This window comes from Pleurodeles waltl, chromosome 3_1 (genome assembly GCF_031143425.1).
Source record: "Pleurodeles waltl isolate 20211129_DDA chromosome 3_1, aPleWal1.hap1.20221129, whole genome shotgun sequence".
NCBI classification, from domain to species: Eukaryota; Metazoa; Chordata; class Amphibia; order Caudata; family Salamandridae; genus Pleurodeles; species Pleurodeles waltl.
In genome coordinates, this window is record NC_090440.1 from 1,951,664,419 (window position 1) to 1,951,684,481 (window position 20,063).

The 20,063-nt window shown below is 43.1% G+C and overlaps 1 protein-coding gene across 1 annotated transcript in view; it reads left to right on the forward strand.

Moving 5' to 3' along the window:
- Nucleotides 1-20,063, forward strand: part of CPD (carboxypeptidase D) — a 575,290-nt gene that overhangs the window by 511,887 nt on the left and 43,340 nt on the right. Inside the window, exon 18 of the mRNA XM_069226269.1 lies at nt 1,470-1,601. Within this exon, the coding sequence (XP_069082370.1) occupies nt 1,470-1,601 (132 nt within the window). The remainder of the gene's footprint in view (nt 1-1,469; nt 1,602-20,063) is intronic.

Consider the following 20,063-nt stretch of genomic DNA (forward strand, 5'->3'; position numbering starts at 1 on the left):
TACACCATTCCATACACAACTGATGTCCTAGGACACCCTGATCCACATTCACTGACATTCTACCGTTACAGCAATTGCTTGAAGGTCAGTTCTTGGTCCTCCCCACTGTTAGTTTACAAAACATCCCTTAAGGACATAATATATTTGTTTAGGTTTTGGTATCCTTTTTAATCAATCATGCCCAGGTAATTAAGGTCTCCTTGTCATTGTGGTTCAGTCACCATCACAACTGCCTTAGTCAACCACCAGTGGACGTGCCTTTGATCCCTCATGCTCAATTAAGTGAAAATGGAAATCTGCTTTCCCTATATGTTTGGCATCTCTAGCTTATTTACGCACCTAAGAATCTTAGCACATGCATCAGCAGTAGTATGTAATTCACCCTAAATCACCACCATAGCAACAACTGACGTCTTTCTTTTACATCCCCCAATGTCCACAGGCACCAGCAGCATATCTTTCCCGATACCAAAATCTTTATCAGCAGACTGGTCCTGAGCAATCTAGACTCACTGACCTTCTCGGTCCTTCCTTATCCCCCTTGTACTCAGCTTCATGTCACACACTCCATTCCACCTTGACAGATCACTCCCACCAGTGACTACTGCCAAGAACCCAGATTAGCTTGAAACAGAACCAAGCATGCACTACGATTCTCACCTTGGTACTCACAGGTATCCAACTCTTGTCAACCCTGTCTATCCACAAACAACTCACTCTACATTGCCCCTTCTCTCTGAGCATAATTATCTATTCAGCTCCTACTCACTCCCCATAATCTGCATTTAATTTCTGTTCCTTTCCTCACCACTCTTAACTGCAAGTCTCTTCTCTCATAGACATTCTCCTCTTTACAAACATTGAAGCTAGCCCTCAAGGCCTACGTTATTGCATGACCAGGACCTAATTGAAGACTTAACATGCCACTCATAAACCCCCCTCCCCCAATGATGAGCAAGGGCATGGATGCCCACCAAAACCTCATAACGATACATAAATTTTATTCCTGCATTTACACGCCTGTGCCAACCACCTTTCCACACCACATTTGTGTAGTCCCTGTTAAACTGCCTTCATGTAGAAATTTTGACCATGATTGAAAAATAAATTCAAATAATAGTGACTTCCACCCAAAGGTAGACCTCTGCCAGATTGACAGCAGTAACCTGTATGCATTACCCTATTTAGGACTTATCAGTATGATGCAGACTGCATCATATTGAAATAGTTGTGAGTTTAATGATTTTACTGTTAATGATGACCAGAGAGTATGCATGTCCTGGTCATCAGTGCCCACCAAGGCCCATTGCTTGTTGCGCCTTGCAGCACCTATCCGCCTAGACTAAACCATTGGGTAGTACAGGTGCAGAATTTGTTATGTATAATTCTGTTACTTTGCAATATTTGTGCATTTACTGCCATTAATACTACTCTTACCTCTCTTGTCTCATCTTGCTTCTTCTTTTTAGGATTACAGTGTTACATTTGGTCATTGTCCGGAAATCACTGTTTACACAAGCTGCTGCTACTTTCCGAGTGCTGGACAGCTCCCCTCACTTTGGTCTGACAACAAAAAATCCCTGCTGAGCATGCTGGTGGAGGTCAGAAAGTTTGTACTAGAAGAGCCGTTCTCTTATGTTTTATGGGTGCTTGACCTATTGTGACACAGATGCAGGTTTTCTAAATGTACCCTTAAGTCCAGTTCATCTTGATAAGCTATTTACTTGTGAGGATTTTAAGGTGTGCTCTCTGCTTGTAAAAGATACAAAACTTACTGCATTGGACATTGAAGTCCTCCACTATAGCGAGAGTGGATGTTTTCTGATTACTCCATTGAATATTTCATAAATTGACCTGTTTGAATTATTCCCAGTAATTGGTCTGGGCAACCCAGTACAAATGTTATGAGTGGTTTTTCAATGCATATATTTAATCATTATTGTAAGTAGCCTATTCACCAATAGGCTACAAAGGTAATGAGAGAGAGGTCTTACATTCTTATCCCAGTATGGCTCAGATTCTAGTGCATATCAAGCATAATGGGATCATTCCTTCAGAGCTCAGCTCTTATGCTGCATTTTCTGATTATTGGCATCAATTCTGCTACCTACAGATGCACACCAGGTAAAGAACCTTATCAGTTATTTTGTCGTTTTTCTTTCTCCATAGAATGTATTTTATATACCCCTACTATTAATTACAAGTTTGTGGGCAGCTGCTTAGGCTGTGTACCTCGGCAGTTGGCCCAGGTTTATGTTCACTACTTTTTCTCCATGACTGAGACACCCACCAAAGCGGACAAAATCCTTTTTAAGTTTACCAGGCATGTGGAGCAAAGCAAATATTTGTGGATACTCCACATTTGCTATGTTATGTTTCTGATTTTTATTACAGATTTTTATGGCCTTATGGCCTTATAGCTCTGTCTGGTATATTCAAATCATGGTTTTAAGGCTTCTATTTTTGACTGTATTGTGATTGGTGGTTATTGTAGGTGTATCTGCAGCAGTGGTTCCCTTGATGTCCCCTATACGTAGTCTAGTTGTAGGTCTGTCTGCATGATCTAACAGTTTTTGTATAGTACATGTTCACCAGTTATTTGTCCTGGGAGGATGCCCATTGAGATGAAGTGGCCTCAGTAGTTTATATTGAAAGTGTAAGGTATATCTAAATTGTCTGTGTTGAACTAATGCAGTGCGGTTGGGAGAGAGAGGTTAGGTCTTCTGGCCTTCAGCACAAGTCCTCAGTGGATCTGCCGTCTGTTGATATGTGCCTTTTCAGACCCCCATTCTGCCAGAGCTAGGATAATAACTGCCTTTTCTGTGTGTTGGTGGTTAATTGTGCAGTGATGGATGTTCCTGGGTACTTGGTCTTCAGTGGAGATTAGAGATGATGTGTTACTGCAGTGGCCTGAATTTTCTTTGGATACAAGATAAGGTGCGTAGCCTAGCTCTGCTGTGCAATTTAGCCCTACCTGGTCTCCAAACCGTTAATGCTATCCGGTCCTCTGCCTCTGGTTCCCACATGAACATGACCATTCCGATTCCCAAGCAGTTAATGGAAACAGATCCAACTTTCATTTTTTCCTTTTGCATTTACAAGGTATACACATGAAAGATAGGAAAATGCTTTTACAAAACATTTATTGAAATTCTTGTGTTTCAAAGAAAGCATGCGCTGCGATTATTAGACAGTTGAGGCAAGTTACTGTAATCCGCATTGTTAGTGGTGAAAAATACAATCCTCCCATGTTAAGTGTTACTGTACTTCTGTCTATCTCTAGCACATATACTAAAGAGAGAATAGTGGAAGTACCCTTTGCCAGATCAATTGGCATAATCTAACCCCCATACCTTTGTCTTAGGTGTCAAGAAGCCGATCTTAGTGCACAGGCCATCTTCCTTCGCAGGATGAAGGTCGGAGTCAGTGGGGCTGCATCTCAGTCACAGTTCACAGTGGTTCCATGATAATCCCAGCATGAAGTGCTCCTTTTCCCAAGCCTGGCATGGATGCTGTTTATATAATAAAACACTGGCTTTATTACACTGTGACAGAGGTGCATAACAGCTTCTATGTTTGTCTAGCATAAACGGGTTGTCTCCTAACAAAAAAGAAAACAAGGGAATTACGTTCTGATTTTATGACCGTGAACTAAATACGCAGACTACAGGGCAACCATGCCTACAAAGAAGTAATGTGTATGCAGCACGTTCTCATGTTAGCGGAAGATATGTAAAAAATCAACATTAGAAGCTAAAATGTAAATCTAAAATGGAGACTTAAGTGTAGGCCCGGCAACAAGGACGATCAAGAAGTTGAAATGTGCTCATCTAGTCATGATAATTGGGTTCTTTTGACCTCCCACATGAGGGAGCACCAAATCCCTATCCTCTCATAGCAAGAATATAGTTACATTACCTAACAAAAAGAAAATAATCAAGAAATTATTTATTTCTCACATTGCCCAAGAAAAAGTGTTCTCTTTAGTTTAAGTGATATGCCTGTAAGAGCTCAGGCATTGCAATACCTCAACCATTTCTAAAGAAGTATCACTTCTCTCTGATTTGACGACAAAGTGAAGTTATTCATTTATAATAGATGCAGCTATCATTGTAGCCTATCCTGAAGTCACAGATGGCTACACAGTAGATCAGTCCAAATGCACTTCCTGCCATATGTACGAGTCCGGCCTTTTGATGACCACTCCCTATTCAGGAAGCATGTGGATGATGCTCCATATCAATCAAATCCAATGTTGCTGCAAGTGAGAAGATATCTATGTTGGACTTCCAGTGCCAGATCATCGTACAAGAGGAAAGGTTATTCCGAACACATTTTCTACTGCGGTTTTTTACTTTAAAGAAATTCTAGCAACAACTTTGGTCTACCAATTCTGCTGTAAAATAAATAATGTAGAGCAGCCTACCTCTCAAACAGTGGAACAGAGCAGCATGTAAATGACAGCTCTTCCTTTCCCTTAAGGTATCCTATTTTCACTTCATTTGTCAGCACAGCATCACTTCAGACAAGTGGGAGTTGGATATCATATGTTTTGATTACTCTTAAGAGTTAACATAAAGCTTGTCCGTAAACACCAAAGACAGAACCACATGCATCTCATTGTTCTGATGGAAGAGACTTTGAAGCTAGTCAAGGGAGCCATTTCAAAGATGTCCAAACAAAATAGGAACAGGGCCTTCTTCTCTGTGTTTTTCTTAATCTGCAAAAAATAAGGCCGGTGTAGCCCATTTTGAATCTACTCAAATTAACAAGGTGTTTCAGGAAAGAGTTCCCTTTCTAAAGCATTGAGAAAACAGTCACCTCATCTTATTTGCAGAATGATATCCACCTAAACCATTGACACTTCCTCAGATTCATAGTAAATACTTGGTATTACCAGTTCGAGCTACGACACTTACACCTGATGAATGCTCCATCAACTCTCACTAAGTATATGCCACCTCAGGGGTTCAGCTGTTCACGTTTCCCTTTATCTTGACAACTGAATTAAGCCAGAAACTGTATCTGCTGGAATTAATGCTACTGCAGCCCTTGTCACTATCGTACATATTTTAGGACCATCCTTGAATGCAGGAAGAAACATTTCTTATACCTTTGCGGCACATGAGCAGGGGTCATTGCTCAAGGCAGAAGTAGATCCACCCAAATATAGCTCAGAAAAACTGTAAAACCTGGAGAAATGCACTTTTTGATATTATAGGCACACAAACCAGTACATGAACTGCATTGTCTATTACATCCTTGCCTTAGGTGACAAAACCAGGGTGATCAATTCTAACTACTTTTGAAGAGGGGCAAGAGGAATGGGAAGTGCAAAACACATGTGTCACTATCAGGGGTTTGTGGGGCTTGCCAACATTCAGTCCGAGTCCTCAAAGGGGACAAGACTGCTTGTCAAGGGTGTAGGAGGTAGATGTCCAGTAGATGTCCTAGTCTTCAATTCTGGTGAGCTTCTTGGCCTATTTGCCTTGAGAGCAAACTCAGACTTGTGCTGGCACACAATAATAGCAGGGTGTTGAGTTTGAGGTTGGTTTGAATCCAGTGTCAATTTTCTTTGCTTAAGTGTCATGCTTTTGCCATGATGAAGAAATGCCTTCATACTAGGTCTCCAGCCTAGAGAGGTGGGTACACGTTTGCTAACCTAGAAGAGACCAGTGACAAAATCTTTCATATTCCATCAATTGTCTGCAATGGCTATTGCCTAGAATTAATCTCCACCCCTCCAAACATCTCACAAATTGTCCCCTGAACATACAGTTCTGTTACAACAAGAGGTACAATCTCTACTATTAAAATAAGTGTTAGACTTTTCATCCTTGGCATGGACTCCCTTAAACTTTTGCCTCTGTTCCCCAGGTTGTTGATGTGTCCTGGACTCTGATTTTGCTGTTTTTGTTACCGTGGGCACATTACCACTGCTAACCAGTGCTAAAGTGCAAGTGCCCCTTTACAAAATGTGTATGTAATTGTCTTATCCATGATTGGCATATTTGATTTATTAGTAATTCCCTAGTACAGTGCACTAGAGGTGCCCAGGGCCTGTAAATGAAATGCTACTAGTGGGCCTGCAGCACTGGTTGTGCCACCCACATAAGTAGCTCTGTAATCATGTCTCAGACCTGTCACTGCTGTGTCTGTGTGTGCAGTTTTAACTGTAAATTCGACTTGGCGAGTGTAACCACTTGCCAGGCCTAAACCTTCCCTTTTCTTACATGTCAGACACCCCTAAGGTAGGCCATAGGTAGCCCCAAGGACAGGGTGCAGTGTATCGTTAAGGTAGGACATATAGTAATGTGTTTTATATGTCCTGAAAGTGAAATATTGCTAAATTCTTTTTTTCTCTGTTGCAAGGACTGTCCCTCTCATAGGTTAACAAGGAGGCCACCTTTAAATCTGATTAAAGTGTAGAATCCCTTTGGGAGTGGATGGACATGTGGGGTGTGTTTGAAAATGCCACTTTTAGAAAGTGAGCATTTTCTTGCTTATACCATTTCTGTGACTCTGCCTGTTTGTAGATTCCCTGTCTGGGTCAGTTTGACAGTTGGGCTGGTTGCACCTCACACTAGACAGTGACACAAAGGGAGCTGGGGTGTAGCCTGCATATCCTGATGAGTCATCTGTGCTAGGAGGAAGGGGAGGAGTGGTCACTCACACCTGAAAGGGTTGTGCCTGCCATCACACAATGCAGTCTCCACAACCCCCCCCCCCCCCCCCCCCCCCCCCCCCCACGGTGAGTGTCTGAGGCCTCGCCTGGGCAAGGCAGGATTTCACATTCAAAAGAGACTTTACTTTGAAGTAGGCCTACTTCAAAGGAGAAATTGGGTATAAGAAGGGCACCCAAAACCACAGACTTCAGATACCCTTCTGGAAACAAGAGGAACCTCTGCCTGGAGAAGAGCTGAAGAGCTGAGGAAGAAGAGCTGTCCTGTCTGTGACTGCTTTGTGGAGCTATCCTGCAGTTGCTGCTTCTGCCAGAGTAAGAGGGCAAAGACTGGACTTTGTGTGCCTTCCATCTTGAGAAGGAATCTCCAAGGGCTTGATTTAGAGCCTGCCTCCTGTTGTTTGAAGTCTCAGGGACAGCAAAGACTTCTCTCTGCCAGCACCTGGAGTCTCTGGAGAGATTCCTACTCTGCCCTGTGGTGCCCATCCAGTTCCTGGGACCCTGAAAGGAGAAGCTGGCAGCCTAAAGAAAAGGAAATCCACGCACAGAGCGATGTGCTGGGAAAAGATAGTCGCGACTCCAATCTGCGGCTGAAGAAACAATGCACCGCCGAATCTGACGCTAGCCAGAAACACGGCCGAAGAATCGATGCACGGAGCAGGAGAAACAACGCATAGCATCGCTGACGGAGGCTAGAGATCACAACCCGCGATGCTGGGTTTTCGGGTCATTGTGCAGCGGGATGTCCCACTCAAGTACCCCTGTGCGTGGAAAAACAATGCAAGACCTGCCCGGCTCGGAGTGCTGACCAGCTGGATGCATCGCTGTCCTGCATTGAGAAGAAATGACCCGACGTAAGGAGAAACGATGCGCGGTCCTGCTCGTGAGTGGAATCAATGCCTCGCAAGTCCTTTTTAAAGCACACTCGCCCCTGCGGGGTTATTTTTGACGCGCCCAAGGTACTTTTTCCAGCTGACAGCATTAGCGTGTGTTTAAAACTACTTAAAGACTTCTTGATTTTTAATTGATAACTTGACTTGTGTATTGTGGATTTTTGTCGTTTTTGGTCTGGTTTTGTTTAGATAAATATTTCCTATTTTTCTAAACTGGTGTTGTCATTTTGTAGTGTTTTCATTGAGTTACTTTGTGTGTTGGTACAAATACTTTACACCTAGCACCCTTAAGTTAAGCCTACTGCTCTGCCAAGCGACCAAGGGGCTAAGCAGGGGTTAGCTGAGGACGATTCTCTTTTACCCTGACTAGAGTGAGGGTCCTTGCTTGAACAGGGGGTAACCTGACTGTCAGCCAAAGACCCCATTTCTAACAACAAGCAATAATACTAGTTCCACAATCTCAAAAAGGAACTGGGGTATATTCACTATACTTCCTAATTCCCAAAAAATACGGCACCCTCAGGCCCATATTAGACCTCAGGCATCTCAATCTATACATCCTGTCACAGCATTTTCACATGGTAACTCTGCAAGATGTTTTTCCACTACTGCAAAAACAAGATTACATGACTGCTCTAGATCTCAAAGATGTGTATTTCCACATAACCATCCATCTAACTCACAGAAAATACCTCAGGTTTGTCATAGCAGGAAAACACTACCAGTTCAAGATGTTGCCATTTGGCATAACAACAGCTCCTAGAGTGTGTTTTCACAAAGTGTCTAGCAGTAGTAGCGGCCTACTTAAGAAGACAACACACACATGTCTTTCCATATCTAGACGATTGGCTAATAAAATCCAGCAATCTTACACAATGCCAAAAACACACTTGTTGTGTCCTAGAAACACTGCACACCCTGGGTTTCTCTCTAAATTACCAAAAGTCACACCTTCAACCAGCACAAGTACAACTGTACCTAGGTGCTATACTAAATACTCAACTTGCCCTAGCTTATCCAGATATACAAAGGATACAAGCTTTCCAAAATCCAATACCACTCATACAACCAAATCAACAATACACTGTGAGATTCATCATGAAGATTCTAGGAATGATGGCATCTTGCATAGCAATAGTCCCACATGCAAGACTAAACATGAGGCCCTTTCAGCAGTGCCTTGCACAACAATGGTCACAAGCACACGGTCAACTTCAAGATCTAGTGTTGATGGACCGCCAAACACATGTCCATTCAATGTTGGAATCACTGCAATCTAATAAGGGGCGGTCGTTTCAAGACCCTGTGTCTCAGACCATAATTACAACAGATGCATCACCTAAACAATCAGACCATTCAAGGGCAATGGGATGTCAAACAAACAGCTACACATAAACCATTTAGAATTATTAGCTGTGTTTCTTGCCCTAAAAGCATTTCAACCTCTTCTCAAACAGAAGAATGTTGTAAAAAAAAAAAAATAGACAATATCACAACCATGTATTACCTCAACAAACAGGGAGGGATACATTCATCTCAGCTGTCCCTTCTAGCCCAAACAAATTGGAAATGGGCAATTCACAATCGAATTAATTTACTAACACAATATATTCCAGGGATAGATAATCAGTTGGCAGATCTCCTTAGCAGAAATCACCAGCAAACACACAAATGGGAGATTCACTACCAAGTACTTCAAAAGTACTTTCTAAAGTGGGGCACACTAGACAGATCTATTTGCAACAAGCGAAAATGCAAAATGACAAAACTTTGTATCCAGACACCCACATCCCCTATCCAAGGGCAATGCTCTGTGGATCAATTGGTCAGAGATATTTGCTTACGCTTTTCCCCCTCTCCCACTCCTATCCTTTCTAGTCTGCAAACTACGTCAAACAACACTCACCAGGATACTCATAGCACCAAGCACGTCAGCATTGGTACACAACACTACTAGATCTGTCTGTAGTACCTCATTCCAAACTCCCAAACAGGCCAGATTTATTAACACAAAACAAAGGTCAAATCGGGCATCCAAACCCCAATGCTCTCAATCTAGCAATTTGGATCCTGAAGTCATAGAATTTGGTTACCTAAACCTTACACCAGAATGTGTGGAAGTAATTAAACAAGCACGTAAACCTACTACTAGACAATGCTACGCAAACAAGTGGAAAAGATTGGTCTACTACTGTCAGTCTAAAAACACAGATCCACTTACAGCATCTATACAAGATATTTGTATGCTATTTACTTAATTTGCAGAAATCAAATTTGGCTTTCTTATCCATCAAGATACACCTTACTGCAATATCTGCATACTTAAAGACTATTCAAAATACTTCTCTATTTAGAGTTCCTGTTATTAAAGAGTTCATGGAAGGATTAAAACGCATTATTCGACCTAGAACACCACCTGTTCCATCGTGGAATTTAAATATCGTACTTACCAGACTCATGGGACCACCTTTTGAACCCATGCACTCTTGTCAAATTCACTTTTTAACATGGAAGGTTGCCTTCCTTGTAGCTATTACTTCTTTAAGAAGAGTTAGTGAAATACAAGCATTCGCTCTTGAAGAACCTTTTTCCAAGTGCACAAACATAAGGTACTTAAAACAAATCCAAAATTTCTACCAAAAGTAGTATCTCCATTTCACATCAACCAAACAGTGGAATTGTCAGTCTTCTTTCCACAGCCAGACTCTGTGGCAGAAAGAGCTCTTCATACTCTACATCTCAAAATCACTCTTATGTACTATATAGACCGAACTAAACATTTTAGGAAAACAAAGCAACTTTCTGTTACTTTCCAACAACCACACACAGACAATCTTATATCAAAACAAGGTTTAATAAGATGAATTGTTAGATGCATACAAACATGTTATATCAAAGCAAAAAGACAACTTTTGATCACTCCTAAAGCACATTCTACAAGAAAGAAAGGTGCGTCAATGGCATTTTAGGAAACATACCAATGGTTTATATATGTAAAGTAGCTACATGATCACCTCTCCATACATTTACAAAACACTACTGTGTTGATGTTTTTTCACAGCAACAAGCCACTGTAGGCCAGGCTGTCTTTAAGACATTATTTCAAACAACTTCAACACCTAAAGGCAAGCCTTCTTTTTGAGAGGACGAACTGCTTTGTAGTCTATGCATAGCATGTGTATCTGCACCTACACATGCCATTGAATGGAAAATGTCACTTACCCAGTGTACATCTGTTCGTGGCATGCAGTGCTGCAGATTCACATGCACTCTCCCTCCTCCCTGGAAGCCTGTAGTTTAAGTTTTTAACACTTGTACATACGTTTATACATTTGCATGGACATCTCTTTGTATTTCTATAGTCTATCACTCCTTCCTTCAACAATCTAACAATGGAGTTGATAGAGAAATCAAGCTTAGTTTATACAATTTTGAATGATACGATCATGTGATTAGTACAAAAAGTAAACAAACATGGCACCCAAATACGTTTAATAACGCAGTGCTTAGGTGCGGAGCGACCATGCCAGACTTGTTGATATATATATTCTGTGTGGTTTACTTGGGGAGATTGTGGCCCCCAGGGAAACCACACATCTATTTATAAAAAAATAAAAAAAATAAAAAATATGAATTCTCTCCCTCTATAGTCTCACTCTTTATTATTATATATATATATATATATATATATATATATAGATATGTGTAGATACACACACACACACACGGGGTTAGCCCTGCTCACGGGCTCTTATCCTATGAGGGCTGAAACACCAACACCCTCCCCCCAAGTACCAGAGGATTTTTAAAACCCCTCCCTGGTGTCGGCCAATGCACTTGGCACTTGGGAGGGTATGCGTGTGTTGTGCATTGGCCGATGCGTGCACCAATAGGTTTAAGAAAAAACAGGTTTTTGCCAGGTTCCATTCCCACACATTTGTGGAAACATAGTACAATACTAGCAAAGCTTAGGCCTCCCTTATAAAAGATCCACAAACATGAAATAAAGTTAGCTTTTTTGGCAGAGGGTGCTGCAGTTGCACTTCACATTAAAGAAGCATATGAGTGAGGCATAAGTATTCCTGATAAAGCAACAATATCTTTAGTGGCATAAACTACCTTATAGTTTATTCCTAAAGTGACATTTACCTAAACCAACAGTGTTGCTGCTTCTGTTGTTCTAGAATCAAACTCTGGCAGAGAAATCTTTGTTGGATTTTAGAGATGCTTAAAATTGTATCTGGAACCAGTGCTTTTCGGAATTCCACACAGCTTTTCTATCCTTTGCCTGCTTTAGCAACAGATAGGTGATCTCCATGCAAGGTACATCACAGTGGAACACAGCATTTTTAACACTGCCAAAAGACAGCTAGTGCCCCCTTTCAAAGTTCTATTCTGGTACAGTAATGATTTGATAGTACCTCTCATCCAAGGCACCACTATGGAGGGTGTACCTTACTTTTGCAAAGGATTGTTGCCCAGACAAAGGTGCTCAGGAACCTCTTTAAATAAGATGAGCCTCACGCCCCCCACTTCCATTACTCTTCCACTGTTTGCTACCTGCTAGTCTTAATTCAAACATTTGAATCTGTGAACAGGTCAGTGCTGAAGAAGAGAAAAAAATACCCTTTTGCTAATGTGCCACCTATTGGTGAGAACAGACTGCCTCTAGTTGGAAAACCAACTTTGCACACCAGCACAAGCCATGCATGCTTGTGCTGTATGCATGTCCTCCATCCCTGCACATAAGCACGGATTGCAAGGTTTTTTTTTGTGTTTTTTTTCCTTCTTTTCACTGAGAAGTGAGAATGGGAGCCTAGTTGTCTTGCGCTTGGGGAATTTCTAATTTGGGACCTTGTCCGGATACTCATAATCTCTTTTGCTTGCTATTTTGTTTATATTAATGCGTATGATAATTTAGAGCTATAAAGCAGCATGCTACTCTAGATGGTGGTAGTCAAGCAAAGAACAACAGAAGGGGAGATTGAAGGAGGGGTAAGTGCAGTGTTACTACCTGGCCTCCATCTTCTGGAGGTTTACATATGTATGAAGAAGTCATCCACACCTTTCTGAAAAAGATTACCGCCTGCACATGGTGAAGTGGTGAGGAACCACTATTCACAACTTCCACTTCCTTCTTCATTCAGATCACTTTCTCCCTATTTGATTTCCCAAGGCTCTGCTTAGTGAGCCTTCAGGATCTGTTTCCATGTGCCCTTCTTATAGGAACCAACACCACTAATACTTGACACTGCCATCTTACTAGTGCCCTTTGGATCTTTAACGAGATCCAAACCCCCTTGGTGTCCTTTCTGCAGAAGCAAAAGATAATACCTAGACTGTAGGCAGCAGATTTCTCGCCTTGCCGTGACATTCAGGTCCTGTTAGGGGGACAGTAAACTACCCCAGATTTTAGTTGGGACAATGCAAACTTATTTGCTTCCCATTCTTCGCCACAGCCTAGCAATAGCATTCCATACTGTTCATGTAGACTTCAGACTGGGCCTTTGAATAAAATTTATAAGGAACAGCTCCCTTATTGCTTTAATTGGTATCAGCAGTGCTGTGGCCACAGAACCGCTCCCCCTCTGCGGATGTAATGATGTAGGGCTATAAAGGCACCACCAAAAGGCCCTGATGTTAGTTCTTTTTCTAGAATCCTCAGGAGCAAAACTGCCATACCACGTGAAGGTCTGTTAATCATAACTGATCAAAGATTGTGAAGAGTCATATATTTGTATTTTAAAGACCAGACACTGGGTTTCCTGTGACCTACTAGCCATGGTTTCCAATTAATCAATCAGGAATTTGTAAAGTGCAGTACTCACCTGTGAGGGTCTCAAGGTGCTAAGGAGGTGGGGGGGTGGGGCGCTGCTACTGCTCGAACAGCCAAGTCGTGAGAAGTTTCCAATGACCTACTAGCCAACTTACTTGAGATGCCATTCAGTGGCAAAACTGGTGAACAAGTGCACTCCTATTGGAGTGCCTCAAGTCTTCAGAACAGGTCAAGATCAAAGTTGTTAGGGTTAACATGCCAGCAGTACTGAAAGTTTCAAAGTTTCTTCCGGATATTTCGAACCAGGACATGGTATCCATCATCCAACCTTAACACATTCAGTCAGACACCAGAAATCTTCCTCCATCCCTAAGCAAAAAAAAATGCTTTAAGTTAGTCACAAATGATAAGTAGGTGGTTAAGTTGTGAACTGTAGACCTTAGATTGTTTGTTGAGGCTGCACCAGAGGTGGGTTCCGTGGTGGCAGCTGGGGAAAAGGCAGAGGTGTCCAAATAAAGAGCTGCTGAGCCACAAAACAGTAGCATACCTCATATTGCCCCCTTCTCACTAAACCAGTCAGGGGATGAATAGAAATTCCTCTATGGGATGAAATGAAGAAATTGCCTCAGACAAATGGGTCTACCCATAGTAGCCCACAGGTATTGACTGCAGTTTCACACCCTACCACACAGACCACCACCGAAAGAACACCAAAGGCCATTCCAAAAGGAAGTGCAGTTATTACTACAGAAGGGAGAGTTACAACGTGTTCCACCAGATCAGGGGAGGAAAGGAATTTACTCTCTACATTCTTTCTAAAGAAAGACAGGACTCAAAGGCTGATAGTATACCGATGCCCCTTTTACCAGTAAATCGTCTCACAGCACTACAGAATGTCCACTCTACAGGACGTCATTCCACTGCTATGTGTTAGTGATTACATGGTGACCCTCAATCTCAAGGACACCTACTCCCACATTCCTGTTTATCAGTTATGCCACCAGTAGTTAAGGTTTGTGGTAGGCAGGGCCGCTTGAAGTGTGCTGCATGGTTGGCTAAATTATTGGGCAAGAAAAGGCAAATTATGTGGTATAATTTTCCACATTTTGCCACTGTATTGCGTCACTTGTTTGTTACATATGTTTACACCGTGAGCATAGGATTCACTTCATTATTTTCAGTTTAAAACATAAATATACAGGAATTTGAAACTGAAAGGTGACCTGCCACTGCGCAGCAAAGGGCCTTTCACTGCGTGGCAACCTGTATGCAGCATTTTTAGTAACTTCTGATCAGTTAAAGTGAGATTGTTTTTTTTTTTTTGTTTAAAATCTACAAATTATGCTGAAGATGATGGAATATGTGGCAAGTGCGGCAAGTCCATAATTGAGAAAATGCAACAGGTCTGCAGTATGACATAATTGTACTTGCCCTGGTAGTAAATGGCAAGCATTACCAATTCAGTGTTTTACTATCTTGAGTCACAACAGCCCCAAAAGTGTTTACCAAATGTTTGGCAGCATTGTTGGTTCATCTGAAGCAACTTTATTGATTTTTCTTTCCACATCTTGACGACTGCCTGCTAAAGAACAAGAGTCAACAGCAATGCCTTTTCCCCCGTACTCCACAAATTAGGCTTCACAGTAAATGTGAAAAGGCTGCACCTATCTCTCCAGCAAACAACCTTTCTTTGGAGCCACACTGAACACGATGACGGGGAAGACCTACCCTCGACATATAGTGTGTTGGTTTTTGAGAGTGCTTCCCCATTGCCAGGCTTCTCATCCTCTGACTAAGAACATGAAATAACTGGGAATTACTGCATCTTGCATTGCAGTATTTTCACATTTGCTTTTACACGTGTCTACTACAAGGGTATGTGGAACAATAAAGTGCACAAGCAACCAGTCAATAAAGAAGATCTTGGGAACATCTTACAGGGCCCAGTCCCTTCTCAGTTGCAAGTGACCCTCTGTTGCAAGTAATCCTAGCACAGACACATCTGTCACTCCTGGATGGGGAAGCATATTTGGAACAGCTAATAATTCAAGGCCAATGGTCTTCACAACATCAGATACTGCTCATCAGTAAGCTGGAGCTTACAGCAGTACAGCTTGTACTTTGTACATTTTAAACAAACATTCATAGGAAGACAGTGCTCATGCAAACATACAACATGACCATCATCTATTTAAAAAAACAAAGGTGGTGGCATCCATTCTCCCTATCTGTCAACTCTGGCACAGGTAGTATGACACTGGGCCATTTGACATCACGCTTTTTCCCTTGCAGAACATCTCCCATGACAGGACGACAGTTTTGCAGACTTTCTACGCAAGATGCATCAACAAGCGCAAATGTATTCACATTGGACTTAAGCAGTATTTTCAGTGCTTGTGCTTGGCTTCAGTCTGGCCATTTTATATTCTCTGCAGTGGCAAAGATACAAACATACCCTCTAGGTTCCCACAGTCTGTAGGCAATACTCTGTGGCTGAACTTGTCAAGAATATTTGCCTTTGCTTTTCCTCCATGTAGCAAACTGAGCTTCTTTGCAGATGCTCCCATATGCACTCGAAGATGCTGATTTTGGGACTCTGTTAGTGTGCTGATGGCCGCTAACCAGGCCCCAGTATTTCTTTTAAAATGTTTTGTCAAATATGTATAAGCCAATTGGCAAGCACCTTACCACCTCTTTAAGTCCCCTGTAAATGGTACCCAAGATACCAAGGGCGGTAAAGGGGTACCAGGGTTGCAGCACTGATTGTGCCACCGTGAGTACCCCAAGTAAAGGAGGGACTTCAGAGTTGTGATGTCAGCCTGCATGAGCAGCCTCCTGCTCTAGTGAGACTCTGCCCACACCAGGTGTAGGCAGAGTCCCTGTTACTGCCCATGAACAGGTCAGTCACCCTTAAGGCAGACCCCCTCTATCCCAGGGGGCAGGATGCACTGTTCCATGAATAAGGGCATATGTGCAGGAGCACATATGCTCCTGTGCTGGCATCTGTAACGCAATGCTGGCCCGAGTAGCTGGCAGTCCATTGGATAACATGGGCTGGCATCTGACCCCTTCTCAGATATCCAGCTCTGCAAGGTCCAGCCGAATCCCATTGTTTTGGTATCACACTGTGCTTTTTTAACCTTGAACATGATGTGCATGTTTAGGATTAAAAAGCAGATGCCCAGGTGGCACCCTTCGAGGGTGTCTATCAAGTCCTGTACAGTTTTGATGGGCTGTCCTGAGCTGCTGCCATTAGCTATGCAGGGGGCGTGCACCTCCCTCAAACCAGCCACATCTCTGAGGTGTGGGCTAGGAGGTCTGCACAGCTGAGCAAGGGTTCTGTCATCTTGACAGACCCCAAGAATAGTGTGTTCTCTGTAGAAAGTGACATACTCACCACAGGAAGTTGTCACTACAGTGGCAGACTAGCCCCAGATACAGTAGCCCATTGGCCACTTTACCTCACACCCTTAAATGCCCTCTACACCAGGATTTAAGGGGCTCCCCTGGCACCAGAACTTAGATCTTACCTGGACAAGAAGAAAGCACCACAAAGAGACGTCTGCATCCACAACAGGACCTAGACCCCAGCCCCAGCCCCAGCACAAAGAAGAGGACACAGAGTGACCTAAGGGGACCAGTACTGGAACAGAGTGCCCGACCTGTGCTGGAGGTAAAAACTTGTTGGTCTCGACCAGAGGGACCCCCATGGACACCGAAACTCCATGGAAGGCTCCCCTGACTGGTGGCACTAGTCCCCTGTAAATTGCAGGAGTAAAGAAGGGCTGTGACAGAAGAACTGCGACATGAGGAACTCCGAGTGCCTGAGCCTAAAAAAAAAAACTGTGTCCAGCATCAAAGGAGTGAGAGTGAGGCCCAGGCCAAGTTTCAAGCCTCTACTTCCTGCCAAACGACCTCCAGCCACCAGAAAGCCAGTGGGCCATCCTTGTAGCTACCAAGGCTTGTCTGGCATGATCAGCTGGTGATTGACAGCTAGGAACTACCTCTGCACCTGGAGCCACCAGATGAGGCGGTGAAGATCCAAGCATCGAGTCCTGTTCCTGGCCTCCCAACGACCGAAGGGTAGAGTCTGAGTCCACCCCCCAAGCCCAGTTTTGCAACAGAATGCAAAACGCACCAGCCACTGCAGACGGCTCAGAACCAAGGACAGCCAAGTCACCTCTGCAACTGGACTCCCTGGACAAGGTGGCACCGGTCCCCTGTAAATTGCAGGAGTAAAGAAGGGCTGTGATAGAAGAACTGTAATATGACGGGCTCTGAGTGCCTGAGCCTAAAGAAACTGTGTCCAGCATCAGAGGAGTGAGAGAGGCCCATGCCAAGTTTCAAGCCTCTGCTCCCCACCAAACGACCTCCAGCTGCCAGAAGGCCTGTGTCCCATCCTTGCAGCTACCAAGGTTTGTTTGTCGCCTGCACACAAACCGACAGCCACAGAACGTTTGCCGACTCCAGAGCATCCCCCAGCATAGGGACTGAAGGCGCCAACAATCCCTCTCCTGTGGGTTTGCAGCCTGAATGAAGTGACATCGACTGGAGCAGCAAAGCAGCTTTGGCACAACCAGCCTGGTGATTGACAGCTAATACCTGCCTTTGCACCTCAAGCCACTGCACAAGATGGTGAAGATCCAAGCATCGATTCCTGGTCCTGGCCCCCCAAAGACCTCTACATCCAAAGGGTAGAGTATGGGCCCACCCCCAAGTCCATTTGCCACTGTGGACCGTTCAGCACCAAGGACAGCCAAGTCATCTCTTCAACCGGACCCCCTGGACAAGGTAACAAACGTTTAACTGTTGAATCTTGGTCTAGGTCCCTGCAGAACCTTAAGTTCCTGTGGGTTCGTCGGAACCCACCCTACAAGTGGCCAAGTGCCCACTGTTTTCCCCATTGACTTCAAGGGAAGACTTTAAACCTACAAAGTACTGCATTTTCTAAAGATTTACAAATTCACAACTCCAGTTGTACTAAAGCTACGAAGTTTGTTTTGGTGTCTAAATGAAGAATAAAATCGAATCTATTTTTCTGAATTGGTGTTGGATTTCTGTCCAGATGTCATTTGCTTATCGACCATGTTGGTAATGTGTAATGCTTTTATACATGTTCTTCTAAGTAGCCTGACTGCTCTTTGCCACTACCAGTACTGAGCTAGGGGTTGCGGAGAGTGAATCTGAGGTCCCCTACTGGGTATTGTGTTGGTATTCCATGGTAAGACTACTTAGTCATACCATATAATTCCTTTAGCTTGCTACAGTCCACTTCCACTGATCCTATACGTAAAAGGAAAGTAAAACTGATCCCAATGAGGCTTATTCTTATAAATACCAGCTTGATCAAGACAACCCCGGTACTCAGAACTACTAGATATGTGGATACAGCCACATGAAAAACTATATTTCTGTGTGTGCCTACTCCACATCGGGGTCACCCCAGTCTTGACGCCTTGAACCTTGCTATTTGGCAACTGAAGTCTTAGAATACAGGTGCTTTCAACTTCAACAAGAGTGCATGCTGATTCTTAGGGTGGCTTGTAGGTCTGCTACATGAGCTTGTATGTGGCAAAATGGAAATAGTCTGTTCGCTATTGTAGTTGCCATTACAGGCTTCAGTAAAATACGTCATTTCCTTCATGCTGTATTTGCAAAAGGCTAGCTTAGCCTGCACATCGATTATGGTTCATTAGTCAGAAGCAGCAGCTCACATGCAGAATCGACAACACGTCTTTTAAGATTCCATTTACCAATCGATTTATGGAATGCTTTAAAGTACTGATCTCTTTGAGAACAGTACTAGTTCCCTCATTGGTTCTTCATGTTTTACTCACCCAGTTAATTGGCATCCTGTTGAGACAATGCATTCATGGCATTCCAATTAGTTTCATGGAAAGGAACTTTTCTTTACTGAAAGTGAGTTACAATCCTGAACTGTGCTGGAACGTTTGATCCAGGTTCACAAAGATCATGTCCGTCTTGGGACAAACCCTTGTTTTTCTGCCTAAGGTTGTCCCATGTTCACTGTTAACCAGTCTATTGACTTGCATGCATTTTCTTTCCACAACCACATAGTCTTACTTAATTTAGATGTAAAGAGGGCGCTCCAGTCACATCGACCATATGAAATAATAAAGACCGTAAAGCAGTTTCTTTTCATAGCTTTTCCCAGGCCCCACATAGGGAGTCCAATGTTCAAGTCTATCAGTGTAAGAGGGATAGTTATGTGCACACAGGTTACATGGTTCTTTACTCTGAATATGTGGGATGATGCTGTGCATTGTATTGTACTCTATAGTGACCTGATATCTTAAGAGTTGAGTGAACTCAATAAATGTAGGTGTGTTATGCAAAGTGCAAATGGTATCAAGGGCACATTCTGCTCGTTAAAAGAGCCACTATTGTAAAGCTACAACATGAGCAGCAATTCGCACTTTCACAAACATTTGGGAAAAATCCAGTTTGCCCCACTTGTGCCAAGAAGCACAAGTGGGGCAAATTGACGTCAAAACTGTTCCAAATGTCTACTGCTGCTTTCAAGCCAATGATTTAGAGAAGGAAACAGTGCTTTACAGTCTGTGCAAAGTATGTTATCTACAGCAGCACCTGTGACTAACAGAATGATACTTGTGAAAAACGGTTTGTGGCTTGTACTGCTCTAGATTCACATGCGCTCTCCTGCCTTCTCAGGTGTGAGCTTGTAATATGT